The sequence below is a fragment of the Acipenser ruthenus genome, chromosome 3 (assembly GCF_902713425.1).
Source record: "Acipenser ruthenus chromosome 3, fAciRut3.2 maternal haplotype, whole genome shotgun sequence".
Classification (NCBI taxonomy): Eukaryota; Metazoa; Chordata; class Actinopteri; order Acipenseriformes; family Acipenseridae; genus Acipenser; species Acipenser ruthenus.
This window is the reverse complement of record NC_081191.1, coordinates 30057098-30072464: the sequence shown is the minus strand read 5'-3', so window position 1 is coordinate 30072464 and position 15367 is coordinate 30057098. Positions and strand designations below refer to the sequence as shown.

Below are 15367 nucleotides of genomic sequence, written 5' to 3'. Positions count from 1 at the left end.
TTCCAACCCACTTTTATTGGGTAGAATCTTTGCTTAAGTATTCTGACAGTATAATGTATCATCAGGTTTGAATAGAAGAGCCGATTTTAATAGAGAAACAGATTTAAAAATATATATATATTGTGGATAGACTGATAGGTGATTGGATAATATAAAGTTTAACCCTTTGCGGTCCTATGTCGGATTAGGTCCGACATTACAATTTTTCCTTTCTGGTCAGATTTCTCTGGAAAAAGCAGAGAAAAGCTTTCGATGGCCGAGAGAAGCTGAAAAAAAAAAAAAAAAAACGGAGGTGGATCTGAGCAATACGCATAGTCCCTTCACCACAGGCATAACACGGACATAAACAAACAAGATAGCTGCTTCCGCATTCAGCGCTCAAAAAAAGTCGCAGACATTTGCCAAGCTTTCTGAGATGTTATAGAAATAAAATAATGACTTTGATAGCGTTTTTGAGGAGTTTGGTGATAAATCGAGTGATCAGGAGATGATTCATCAGTATGCACTACTATGAAGAGATATGTGATAAATACAGCGAACAAGGAGTGGGGCAGGGCTGGAGATGCAGTACTGAGTGCAGGGTTCGTACGCTAGTCTGGAAGTCTGGAAAAAGTATGGAAAAATGCTAAACTGATTTCCAGGGCTTGGAAATGCTTGAAAAACCATATCTCCATTATGAAAGTATTGAAAAAGTCTGGAATTTTACTAGCATCACGGGAGAATGAAAATGATTCCGCAATTACTTTTATTATTTGATTATTTAGCAGACGCCTTTATCCAAGGTGACTTACAGAGACTAGGGTGTGTGAACTATGTATCAGCTGCAGAGTCACTTACAATTACGTCTCACCCGAAAGACGGAGCACAAGGAGGTTAAGTGACTTGCTCAGGGTCACACAATGAGTCAGTGGTTGAGGTGAGATTTGAACCGGGGACCTCCTGGTTACAAGCGCTTGTCTTTAACCACTGGACCACACAGCCTCCTTTAAAGCGTAATTGATCTCTAAAGCGGGTCAGCAGCCCTAGCAGCAACTGTCTAGGCAATTTACTATTGGCAACTATATTGCTTGCAACCAAATCCCGCGAGGATTGCCCCGTGTAACACCCCTGACAACGTCCTTACAACTCAAAAGCAATCCTATCCTGTCAGCGCACTGGTATATGTCACATGACTATGTCTGCTCCAGTGAAACTAAGGGTAAAATGGACTCTACGACAGCCAAGGCTATGATTTTTTAAACAAAGTTACAGACTGGAATTACAAGCTACTGTACTCTGCTCACCGAGATTCACATTTTTTTAGTTTGTTGATGTTGTTTTTATTTATTTCTTAGCAGACGCCCTTATCCAGGGCAACTTAGTCGTAAATAAAAATACATTTCAAGAATCACAGTACAAGTAATAATACAATTAAGAGCAAGATAAAAATACAATGGCTGGTTCTAGCAAATACTTGTACTTTGTCATACTTGTACTTGTAATTAAATACAAAATACTACAGATTAAATAACACTTGTGACAGATTAAAGTACAGGATTAAATGCAGTAAAATAGGGGGCAGATAAGAGCAAGTAAAGTGCATTTAAGGAAGAGTGATAAGTGTCCAGAGGGAAAAGAGGAGTTCTACAGGTGTTGTCTGAAGAGGTGAGTCTTGAGGAGGCGCCGGAAGGTGGTCAGGGACTGGGCAGTCCTGACATCTGTACCTTTATTAAATCGTCAACGTTATTTCCCAACCCAGGGGAAAAAAAATCAAATACGATAGTTATTATCACCGACTCGGATTAAAAAAAAAAAAAAAAAAAAAAAAAAAAAAAGTTTTTTGTAGCCCCTATGGTTTGTACAAACGTAGCATGTTAACATCACTTTTTTCATTTCTTTAATGTGATTAATAAAATGTACCGGTAATTTTATTTTAAATGTATGGTGCTTGCTTTTAACTTACAATACCGAGTGCAGCAAAGGTCTCGGGTCCAAACCGTCAGCTGAGTGTACTATGTACATCCTCGCTATATGGCCTTCATTATATGATTAAATACTGATTTAAAAAAAAATCAAACTACTGCTGATGTTGGCTCATACAGCTCTATGCAACCGGCACGGCAAAGCAACATTTGATTTATTTATGTATTTATTTTTAAATAAGGAAATTAACTTTTGCAATTGAAACAAAACTGAAACTTTGTTGATGCACTTTTATTTGGGGCGGGGTTGTACTGTGTTTTTCAATGAATAGGATATAGCCAGAATACTGGATGCAGCATGCCACAAATAGGTACTGGACTTGTAATTCAACTTTTATTCACAATCTCATTGCTATAATAATAATAATAATAATAATAATAATAATAATAATAATAATAATAATAATAATAATAATAATAATAAATGGACTTTGGGCTTTGGACCCAAACAGGGTTGTTATAGCGGGGGTGTAGTGTATTTAGTATTTGACTTGTATGTTTAATATACGACACTTGTGCCAAAATTGGCTGGTTTTAGTATCCTATTGGTCACATAATACTATCCTATTTTGGCATAAGTATACTTGCAGTATACAACTTTTTATATTATTATTGTAAATAATGCAACGTAGTTCTCAAATATTGGACATTTCTTAAATTGTAGCTTACTTCTCTTTTGCATACCTGCATTATCTTTTGCTAGACATGCACCTCCAGATTCTAACAAATACTTTTAGAAAACCAGGAGCAACTTCTGCTCTGGATCAAAAAGCTATAATGCTCTGTGGCTGCCCGCCTATGTGGATAACTATTGAAAAACTAGTAGAAACTAACTAAAACAAAAGTCTGGGAAAAACATATGGAAGTCTAGAAAAAGTATGGAATTTTGATGTTGAAAACGTGTATGAACCCTGTGAGTGTCCTTTTGATATGCAGTGCCTTTTAAACCTGTTTTACTGTGAATAAAATAACTTTTAAGCAGCACGTGCAAAATAAACAGCTTGTGTGAAAATAAATTAGACCTGACGCGCCTGACAGTCGCTGAGTAAATGGACCACAAAGGGTTAATGATTGTTGGGAATATGTTGATGCCATTAGCCAAGCCAGAAAATTCCAGGACAAGTGTTTTGCTGCTACTTCTGCAGCATGGTCCAAATCTGCCAGCCAATTAGGACCTTCCACTCAGCTCAGCTCCGGGCAAGCCGTGTGACAGGGAGAACCCTGTCACACGGGCTCAGCCATAATAAAACCTCCTCTGGGTTTGACACTTTTGCCTACTCACTCAAACGTTAACCACTCTGAATAGACAGACAGACTATCTATCTCCAACAGTTGCTTAAATGTTTTGGTATTGTCACTCCTCCATTGCAGATTTGTTCCCACTCTCTGACATCGCCAGACAAGGCTAAACATTTAGCTGTTTTGTTTATGAAGCAAGACCGTGATAGTCTAATCTTTGAGTACAATCAGCTTGTAGTGCTTGTTTTCGTTGCTGTCTCCAAAATGCACAATGGTCAGATTGGGGGAAAAAAATGAATTTTCTAGTCACTGTAAACACTGTATGGTTTTATTCTTAACACTGCCATCTTTATTAAAACAGATGAATTTGCAGATTCCAGACTGTGAGTAATGCCTTGCATGAAGCAATATTTAAACAGTTTGCTGTTCAGGGACAGCCAATATGTTTTTGATTTTAAATTAAATTTATATTTTTGGTCCTGTCAAAGTTTTGCTGCCTTTGGTGGTGTTTTACATATATCGTGTTCAGGATGGAACCAAAACCTAGTGTTTTTAAGAAAACAGTTATCTGAGCATGTTTAAATATGTATACAAATGTACAATTCCCCCCCAGCAATTAAAATGTGTTGTACAAATGAAATAGTAAAAAAAATAAAAAAGTGTGAAAAAAGCAATAAACCTTCTTTAAATATGCAGATGCTGCCTGCTTCTGCTACATGGAAACTCATTTCACTGCTGATTTAACCTATTTTTCAGTTCTTCATTTCTCCAATCAAAGGCATCTCTGAGTAGTGCTGTGCAAGAGATTAAAATCTGCCTGCTTAGGTTACTGGCTCTGAGAAAGGGTCAGCAGCGAGCTGAGACCAAAGGCTAATTTGTAATTACCTAGCTTTGTGGTAATGGAGCCTAATGCCTTTAACATGTGCACAAGGGATTCCTTCCTGAACATGAATTACATTCCTCTTTTTGAGATCAGTTTGCTTTTCGAGCGCCCAGAATGAGCTGGGAAAGCCAAATAATAAACCTCTTCTTGGGTTCAAGATTTAAAATTGATGTAATTCAGCATAATTTCTGGGTCCTGACCAAATCCCGATTTGAAACCCTCTACAATCTTCAACCTGTATATTCTGGAATCCGGCATGATTTGTAAATCTGCTTACCTTAAATAAATGTAAATCGGACTGTGCAGTCTGGCACCAACTTGTGTGTTTTTTCTTTTAATAGATTTTACAGTACCTCTGTAATCCAGAATTATGCTGTATCTATCGATGTCAGATTAGAATGAAAAAAATAAATACAATCTCAATATTGTGGTGGATGAGAGATCTTGCTTTCATTTTGGGGCTTATTTGGTTTTAGACACTGTATCTGGCTGATAAGCCCCAGTGGGAAGAAGGTGGGACATGTACTGTAGGTAGTCCAGAGAACATTGTTAATACTCATTTACTGCAGACTGATGATTTTCCCTGCCTATCCCTCTTGTTTTCTGTTTTTTGTCTTTTTAATGATACTCTACAGGAAACTGAGGCGGTCCTTCCATTTGCCAAGTGATTTGCCACTACAGCTGTTTCCTTTGTACATAGTTTAAAGTCTGGTCGCACCAGGAGGCTAGTAGTTCCCACCTAGTCACTTCAGTGGGCAGATAATGTTTTCCACAATCATGTTGTTTCCATTTGTATTCATAGTCGTCCTCCCTCCCTCATATACACATTAAAGTCATCAGGAAAAAAAAACACCCATTGCTGCCAGCTGAAAACCATACTGGACTCACCTGAATTAAGGTCAAAATAATACACATTTGATTATTTTAATTACTAGGTAATGGAAATAATACAGCTGCTATCCTGTTTTTCTTACAAGTTATGCATTAGTATTACACTGTTAATTCCACATTAATGTAGGTCAGAGTCTTGGCTTATTGGGTGGTGGTTTTTAATGATTTCCCCAGAACAGCCCAATTGAAATAACTGATCTATTTTCTAGTGGGGTCTTGTTACACAGGCTGATTTATACAATCATCATTTGTAGAGAATCTCCCTGGTTGTGCTAGAAACTGCACAAAACTAGCCACCTAATATGATAAGAGTTTCATCAACATCCAATGGTACAGTAACTGTCACTTATACAGGATATATTACCACCATTAATAGCCGAAAGCTCCATTGAAATTAACGCCAGACAAATCCCATAACTATCTTAACATCCTCTTTTTAATTTCACTGTATTGTATTTCTTTTTTTTTTTTTTTTTTTTTTTTTTTACCAATGTACGTTTTCAGTATGGTACAAATAATTGATGCATTGACTTATAGCAGTCAGTTGCTAAAAGGAAACTGGTCAGAAAAAGAAAGCAGCAATCAAGAAAATAAAGGTATTTTCTGGTTTGTATTTTTTTAGTTCTTGACATCTAAACATTTACATGCAGGCTAATATTCCAGTACTCTGTATTCAGAAGTACATAGCCATGTAAACAGCATATTCAGAATAAGGTAAGCAGTACTGAGAAAAAGATAATGTGGGCTATTCGTTAATGTAAACAGCATATTCCAAATACTTGCCGTTCTCTGTCCCTGCGCATGTGTGAGACCATCATCCCTGTAGTCAGGGATTTAGAAGGCATTTGTTATCCTGGCTCCGTACTGTTAGGAGCCCAGTGCCCCACTAATAACATCAGCGACACATAGCATCTGTGTTACCACTGGCAGGAAGAATGTATTATCTAAGTATGTAAATACATACCCAGTCATGTGAAGTTTTAAATGTTATAATACAGATTATAATATAAGTTATTTAAGCTTGTTTATAACAGCTATTGGGTATTGCTGTTTGGTGATAGCTAACAGTTTAAAAGAACCATTTACTTACTCAGGCGTTGTTAACTACAAATAAACAGTGTGTGTTTCTGGAGCTGACAGGTTGATGCTGCAGTACGAAATATAAACACAGCATGTGTACAAAACGAATAATACTATGTTAATGTTAGTGTTTAGTGTTTTCTACACATATTGGTACTTTGATCTTGGTTTCTTTGGATGGGAATCCCCAGAAAAAGTGAAGGAAAAGCACAAAGGACTTGAAAGACCAGAGTGAATCAGAATATAAACAGAGGACAGCAATAGCTTTTAATTGCAGCAAAATGAATTAAAATTAAAAATTCTTCTCAAAGAAATAATAGCTTTAATTAAAGGCCACTGTGGTTGGTTTTAAACAGTTTTCCTATTTTGTGTATTTGTTTAATGCAGAAAAAGAGTGGAAAATTTAGTCTTTCTGTTAAAAAAAATAAAAATAAATAAAAAAAGTATTGTGGAGTATAGTGAGTCTGTATGTAGACTGAAAGCAGGGAAACTTAAGTCCTGTAACATGAATATGTTGTATGTTCTGTGAACCCTTGGATAAACATTGAGTGATTTATAGACCAATAAAGAAGTAAATCTCAAAGAACCCTCCCCCCCATATCTTTTGAATATTTCTGTAAGGGAAGCACCAACGGTTGCAGCTTTTAAAATAAGACTGAAGACACACTTTTTTTTTCTTTCTTAAAATGATTGTTTTCTTATATTGTCTATGGTTTTATTGTTTCGCTGGTCTTGTTTTTATTTATATGTTTTATCTACTTATGCATTTAATTTCATTGCATTCTTATTGTTTTATTGATCTTGTTTTTTCTTGTTATCTATTTATTTATGCATTTACTCTCCTGCTCATGTATTTTCATTTACTGTGATTATTGTATTTCCTGCTTGTATTTTCTAGCCATGTAAAGCGCTTTGAGACATTGTTTTTGTGAAAGGCGCTATATTAAATAAAGATTGATTGATTGATTGATTGATTGATTGATTGATTGATTGATTGATTGATTGATTTGATTGATTGAATATTACTGTATTTAGAATTGCATGCCCTTTCTACTAACATGATGTTTAAGCTTGACAATGCTATCATAAGGCATTCAATTTTTGTTAGAAAATTGCACGTTTTTGTATATAAATATATCAGTCTTGGGTAAAAAAAAAATGTGTCAAATGTAGATATTTGTAAGGAATTATTTGTTTGGACTAATATCCATCTCTGTCGTTTTCTCTAAACAGAGGGTGTCTGTGAGATATGGCTGACCAGCGAAGACACTGGTGCCTATGGCAGAGACATTGGCACTGACCTGCCAACGCTCCTGTGGAAGCTGGTAGAAGTGATTCCTGAGGGGGCGATGCTGAGGCTCGGCATGACAAACCCTCCTTATATTTTGGAGCATCTAGAGGTAAGGGCAGGAAAGACGAAAAAGGCTCATTTTATGTAGGTGGCCAAGTTCAGATCAATGTATCCCTGTGTGTTTTTTCTGCTATTTTGAGTTATTCATTTACATTAGGATAACAATCCCTGCAAGTACATGTTCTCTTAAATGTGACTGACTAAAATGGTATAGAAGTAACAACCTATTCCAAGAAATCGTTTTAGAACAAGTGCAGAAACCTTGTACATCCTATTACTTTACATGCATATTTCTCTGTATTTCAGTTAATTATATGGGGGTTGGGGTAAACCACAGAAACAATAGTATGGGCCCTCTTTGCATTGATTTTGGCTAATATTTGGAATGGACCATTTCGAGGGCATGCCTGTCGGAATGTACAAACCAAGACTGATTTTACATTGTATATGAAATGGAAATAGGGAAGCAAGTCACGCTTGGCAGGTACATATACACCTTACACTTTTCGACAATAATACCAGTTTCCTTGTCTATAAAAAGATAAACTAAAATCTGGGGTTCAGAGTTTCTTACTTATTTCTCAAGTTACAGGCTTTTTGCTTTGTGTTGTGGGATGCAGCTTTAATTTGTTCTGGGTTAATTGAGGTTGTTATTTTGTCCCCATATGTATAGGTTAAGTTTATGCTCTGCTACATTCAAATTAAAAATTGCTGAAGCTTTTTTTTTTTTTTTTTAAATGCTCCAGAATAACAATTAAATGCTAATTATAAATACAGGGAAGGCATATTATATCTTAGTGGGGAGACTATCATTTTATAAACTTTGCTTGCTCTGTTGTCTATAAGCTTTTGTTAAATGTGCAAGAGAAATAACAAATGCTTAATGATGTCTTTAACTTGACCATGTGACAGTGTATAGGGGTGGCACTGATGTGGCATATTTAGTTTTTGTAGAAAATAAGTGTGGTTGTTTAGAAAGATGTTAAATCATTCTACATTCTATGTATATTATAAATGATGGCTTTCTTTGTGCAGGTGGGTACCATTAGACCACAATCACCTGCCTTTTCCCCACAGATTCAAGTGTTTTTTGATTAGGTTCACATTGTTAATGGCATGCTTCGAGGTACATAGGAGATTTTTTAACGAACCTCATTATTTTACAAAATGCTGGGTTTATTTGGTTGTAGTTTTTTTTTATTATACATGGTTTGCTGCATCCTAAAGTTCTGTTTACAAGTGAATGGAGCAGACTTGAAATTATAAACTGCTTTTAGCAGTAAAGGCCATGTCACTATTTCACATCAGGCTACTTACAAAAATAACCATTTAGTAAGCATTAGCTTGTAGGCAAAGATGAGGGTGGTTATTATTGATCTCTCTCTCTGTCACTCTCTCCTACAAATAACAAAACAGCTGTCACACAGGACTGCTGGTCTACTGTACTATAAATACCTGACTAGAAAGCTACAATGAGCCTGTGAAGTAAAGCTGAAATATAACCTATTCAATTTCATGATTGCCTTTAGTAATCATGGGGATAATCAGCTTTTAAAAGTTTGAGACTAGGTACAGTGTGAGCAGTATTTTTAACAATTGGCCTTGATTCTTTAAAGTGTTCAGACCTTGAATTTAAATCTGCAATTAAGATGTATTGAAATGATGCTGTTCAGTGCTTACCTTGGCTAATAGTTAACAGCGGGTTTATCTATTATTCAACACATTATATTGCATTTGTTTTTATTCCTGCCTAACTTTGTCTCTGTCTGCTTGCCAGCCATCAAACAGTCTTTGGAGAAGAGTGTGCATTCTAAGGCTTGTGTCTATCTGTCTTTTAATGTGGCACAGTGATTTTTTTTTTTTTTATTATTTTTTTTATTATTATTATTCCATTTCAGTTCGGTACACTTCTCTTTCTAGCCTTTAATCTAGAAGTGAGTGATGTGAGAACACTTACAGTTCAGTCAATTATACCCAGGACCCTGGGGATGTGAAGGCAATTTGTATTTGGAGTGACGGAACATTTGGAGTTGCTAATTTCACACACAACATGTACGGTTTTCATATTAATGAATCCCTTGAGACAATTTGTCCATTAGTGGCTTAATGTACCATTTTAAGAACACTAGGTCAAATTCCTGCAGAAAATGTGTTCACTCAGTTTAGAGGTATATCAGGTTTGTGTCATGGAGCAGTTGAACTGTTGGACCATGTTTTATAAGTTGTATAACTTAAGGTGTTTCGTAAGGTGTACATGTTATTGTATAATGAAATCAACCTGGTTGAAACGTTCAACCAGAACAATCTGTGTAGTAACTAAGGTTTTAGAACTATTTTTTTTATAGGTTCTGCATTGGCTCACCCAGTAAAAGCACTCCAGCATATGGTGCAGGGTGAGTCCAGCGATTGGGAGCTTGTGCTCTTTCCCTGATTTGGCATTTTGTATTTGTTTATTATTTTTTTTGAAAAGTGTTTCATTGGCCTTGCATAAGTTGTGTGATTAGCATTTCTTATCACAAGATTTGCAACAGGATTCCAGGATATGAGAGGATGCTGTTCTGTCTGAGTAAGATATTGATTCTTCAGTTTGTCCCTTGAATTCAAAACATTTTGACCTATGGAATGATGTTAAATGTTAACAGTTTTTGTAAACCTAGCCATCGAGAAACACTTTTAGTTGAGTCTTTGTCATTGAATTTAGAAGGTTTATTTTGGTATTTCAAAATGTACCACTGTTGAAGTATTTTTTTATAGATCCAGATATTCCAATGAAACTGTAAATTATTCCTGATAGGCATGTGATGTAACAGCACTGATCTGTAGCTTATCTTCAGAAACAAAGACTTTAAAAACTAACTAAGCAATAAGTGACACAATAAAAAAAAGCAAGGAAGCTAGCAGTGTAGAAAAATGTGTTGAAAGCCATAGTTGATACTCTCTAACTGAACTACTACTCTTAACAGTAAACTGTAATTCTTTACTTTTCTATTTCAAATAAGCATTTGATTGTATTTAGTCAAGAGTTCAGTCCAAGAGTTTTTTTATGGTATTATGTTACATTTAAATAATTAAATGAATATGACTGATACAAATAATTAAATTATGAAGCTAAGATTTCTTGAATTGGTGAAAATGTAATCTGAGTAATTTGATTAGCTGCATTTAGGTTGGGATGAGTACATATAGCTAACAAAATAGTGTTAGCTATTATTATTATTATTATTTATTTCTTAGCAGACACCCTTATCCAGGGCGACTTACAATTGTTACAAGATATCACATTATACATTATTTCACATTATACAGATATCACATTATTTTTACATACAATTACCCATTTACACAGTTGGGTTTTTACTGGAGCAGGTAAAGTACCTTGCTCAAGGGTACAACAGCAGTGTCCCCCACTGGGGATTGAACCCACAACCCTCCGCTCAAAAGTCCAGAGCCCTAACCACTACTCCACACTGCTGCCCCAGTAGCTACAGACGTGCTCAAATTTGTTGTTACCCCTCCACAAAAAACGAAGAATGCACAATTTCCTCTGAAATAACTTGAAACTGACAAAAGTAATTGGCATCCACCATTGTTTATTCCATATTTAATAGAAATCAGACTTTGCTTTTGATTTTTTATTCAACATAATATTGTAAATAATAAAACAAATGAAAATGGCATGGACAAAAATAATGGGACCGCTAACCTAATATTTTGTTGCACAACCTTTAGAAGCAATCACTGCAATCAAACGTTTTCTGTAGCTCTCAATGAGACTTCTGCACCCGTTAACAGGTAGTTTGGTCCACTCTTCCTGAGCAAACTGCTCCAGCTGTCTCAGGTTTGATGGGTGCCTTCTCCAAACTGCAAGTTTCAGCTCTTTCCATAGATGTTCAACAGGATTCAGATCAGGACTCATAGAAGGCCACTTCAGAATAGTCCAATGTTTTGTTCTTATCCATTCTTGGGTGCTTTTAGCTGTGTGTTTTGGGTCATTATCCTGTTGGAGGACCCATGACTTGCGACTGAGACAGAGCTTTCTGACACTGGGCAGTACGTTTCACTCCAGAATGCCTTGATAGTCTTGAGATTTCATTGTGCCCTGCACAGATTCAAGGCACCCTGTGCCAGGCGCAGCAAAGCAGCCCCAAAACATAACCGAGCCTCCTCCATGTTTCACTGTAGGTATGGTGTTCTTTTCTTTGAAAGCTTCATTTTTTCATCTGTGAACATAGAGCTGATGTGACTTGCCAAAAAGCTCCAGTTTTGACTCATCTGTCCAAAGGACATTCTCCCAGAAGGATTGTGGCTTGTCAATATGCATTTTAGCAAATTCCAGTCTGGCTTTTTTATGTTTTTCTTTCAAAAGTGGAGTCCTCCTGGGTCTTCTTCCATGGATCCCACTTTCGCTCAAAAAACGACGGATGGTGCGATCAGAAACTGACGTACCTTCACCTTGGAGTTCAGCTTGTATCTCTTTGGCAGTTATCCTTGGTTCTTTTTCTACCATTCGCACTATCCTTCTGTTCAATCTGGGGTCGATTTTCCTCTTGCGGCCGCGCCCAGGGAGGTTGGCTACAGTTCCATGGACCTTAAACTTCTTAATAATATTTGCAACTGTTGTCACAGGAACATCAAGCTGCTTGGAGATGGTCTTGTAGCCTTTACCTTTACCATGCTTGTCTATTATGTTCTTTCTGATCTCCTCAGACAACTCTCTCCTTTGCTTTCTCTGGTCCATGTTCTGTGTGGTGCACACAATGATACCAAACAGCACAGTGACTACTTTTCTCCATTTAAATAGGCTGAATGACTGATTACAAGATTGGAGACATGTGTGATACTAATTAAAGAAACTAATTAGTTTGAAATATCACTATAATGCAATTATTTATTATCTTTTCTAAGGGGTAACAACAAATGTGTCCAGGCCATTTTAGAATATCTTTGTAGAATAAGCAATAATTCATCTCTTTTCACAGCTTCTTTGCTTTATTCTATGACATACCAACGGCATGCAAGTATACATGATAAAATAGCTTTTAATGTCATCTCTTTTCAGGAGGAATGAAGCATTATTTCAATGAGCTGTAAGGGTACCAACAAATTTGAGCACGTCTGTATATGATATGGTTTAATATTCCTCCCAAAAAAATAAAAACCTTCTAAACATTTGTCTTTTGATTTTTGTAAAATAACTCAAACTCCCAGAAGCTAGAAGCATTGGCTCACATTTCAGTACCAAACTGCTTTTTCTGAGACAGATGTGTTTTCAATGGCTACTTAATTCCTTCACCTTTACCATAATGTGTGCATTTTTCACATAGGAAAATCTGATTTCAATGAAATGTATAGCTCTCTCTCTCTCTCTCTCTCTCTCTCTCTCTCTCTCTCTCTCTCTCTCTCTCTCTCTCTCTCACACGCTAATATATATATATATATATATATACACACACACACACACACGGTAAGATTTACTGGAATTATTTTGTTAGTACCATGTACTTATTTAAAATTACAAAAAAAAACCACACTAGAATTTATCGAACAGTTCAAGTAAACCTTGAGTGCCACTGATGGTCACTGGATCAAATCCCACCTCTGCCACTGACTGACTCACTGTGTGACCCTGAGCAAGTCACTTAACCTCCTTGTGATCTATCCTGCGGATGCCACTGTAAAGCGCTTTGTGATGGTGGTCCACTATGAAAGGCGCTATATAAAAACAAAGATATTATTATTATTATTATTATTATTATTATTATCGATTTCCCTAATGCTGTCCCTATAGTTAAGTCATTGTAAAAACAGGACTCCACATGTTTGGGTGCATGCTGGGGTACCAGTCTGAGTTTTCTTTCTGATACTCCCACATTTTGTAGTGCATATTTAAAAAAACAAACATACAGAAAGTGAAAGGCAGCACCTTCTGAATGTTAAACAATCCCCTTGCTTTCTATTATCTAGGGGACATGGTTGCGTTCCTTTTTTTTCTATGCAGCGGCAATGAGGGTTTCTCTTACTTCTGACTGCCTGAACTTTATAAGCCACACTAAACAAAGTTGTTCACACCTGCCAGCCTCCTGAATGCTTAATTTTCCATGACCACAGTTGCAACCCACAGTCATTTTTTTTATTTTTTTTTATTCCAACTCCTATATGCCATCTGTGGACCACATCTTTATTTATTCAAAAGTACAGAGGGGAGCCCTAGATATCCTTCTGATCTTTGTAAGGTGTGAAATGCCAAACGTGCCAATCACAGCTTCACTTTTTCCTATTCACTGCCTCTCCACAGGCCTGGGCTTCTGTAGGGAGCCCTCATAAAGACAAAGCCTTCATGAACTGTCCCAAACGTGTCTCAACACATAGACAACAAACAGTATATACTGCAGAACCATGTAGCTTTTAGCTCCCCATCTGTCACGTTCTCCTCGAGTCTCTTTATAAAGGTGATCTGAAGTGTATAATGCACTTCTACCCAGCTTGACACAGGCTCACCATTTGGACAACTCTTTGTCAACACCTTTTAGATCTACCTTAATTGTGGCCTGTTTTCTATTAATTAATGACATAAGAGAGCATTAGATGACCCTGATTATAGAAAGTCAGGTTCAGCCATATAAAACTGATATACTGCAGACTTAGTTAAATAGAATAGTATTTAAAAAATAAAATAAAACAGCTGAATATCTGTTTTGGCTGACACGACCCTACCCATAAATAAATAAATAAATAAGGATCACAACTGATGCACATGTTAAAATGCTTCTGTTGTGTTAGTGACAAGGTCTGTGTGACATCATAAAAGGCTAGTGTGTATGACAGGAAATATGAGTTTACTAATTATTATTTTTTTGTTTTGATTCACTTTGTGTCAGTCCATTTTGGATGATTTTTTTACCAGATTCTTAGGTCAAATGTAGTATTTCTTACATAGACTAGGCAGTGTTGCAGTGAGCGAGGTTAATAGTTACACTCTGGTCCCCAGGATGTGATCAATACAATAAAAAGATACAAAGTGTATTATCATTACTAATTTTCCCTTCAAGAATAAAGAAATTTCAGCTATCTGAATTGTCAGGACAATACGCTTTCTACCATTTAACTTTCCATAACACTTGGTTCTGTATAAAGATTAATTTCTTCACTATTATTTTACAGGTCAGTACAGCATACACTTTAAGTACACATCATTGTAACTTGGCTGGAATAATTAGCATGTCCCAGAGAGAGTGTGTTAAACTTTTGAAAACAGCTACATTTACACAAAAGACTGAAACACAAGGGCTAAATTCTCAAGGCTTTTTACTCCAAATTGTCACTAGAATGCACCCTATAAATGGTACCGAAGCAGAAATGTGTGTGTGCGTGTAGGAGGTAGTTTTGTATGAATGAGGTAAACAAAACTGCCATTCTAGGATGAACAAGCAAGCAATTCATTGATTACAACATGTACTAAATCACGTTTTAGCAGCAGCCAACATACCTTTAGGATATTAATTTAGTCTCTGAAAGAATGACATTTTAATGGATTAATTATCTTCAGCAATATAAAAATATGAGGACCTGACTTAAGAGATAGCTCCCTTTTTATAATAAACAGTCAGGGTCTAATCTAAATCTGAATGAACCCTCCAGCGTTAACTGTCTTGCATACAAATGACAATGATACAGCCATCAAAGATGTAGCATTGACTGAGATTCCACCTTTCCTTCATGTATTATCTTCTTTGTGGGTGTGACCAAGGACAGACGATAATATGATCATATGTCAGAGTAAAGCAACTTTACAAACTAATATTTGAGGAAAATATTGTTATTGCTGATGTTTTGCATATGGAAATAGTGTGTGTGTGTGTGTGTGTGTGAATGTAAGGTTGGCAGGGATGGGGTTAAATGTAGCTCTGCCAGCAATCACAGGTGTGGCCGTTCCCCAGTTAGGTAATTGGTGCTAATTGGGGA

General features: G+C 36.4%; 1 protein-coding gene across 1 annotated transcript in view; it reads left to right on the top strand.

Moving 5' to 3' along the window:
- Positions 1 to 15367, top strand: part of cdkal1 (CDK5 regulatory subunit associated protein 1-like 1) — a 433346-nt gene that overhangs the window by 210041 nt on the left and 207938 nt on the right. The window contains exon 9 of the mRNA XM_034058608.3: positions 7288 to 7454. Within this exon, the coding sequence (XP_033914499.1) occupies positions 7288 to 7454 (167 nt within the window). The remainder of the gene's footprint in view (positions 1 to 7287; positions 7455 to 15367) is intronic.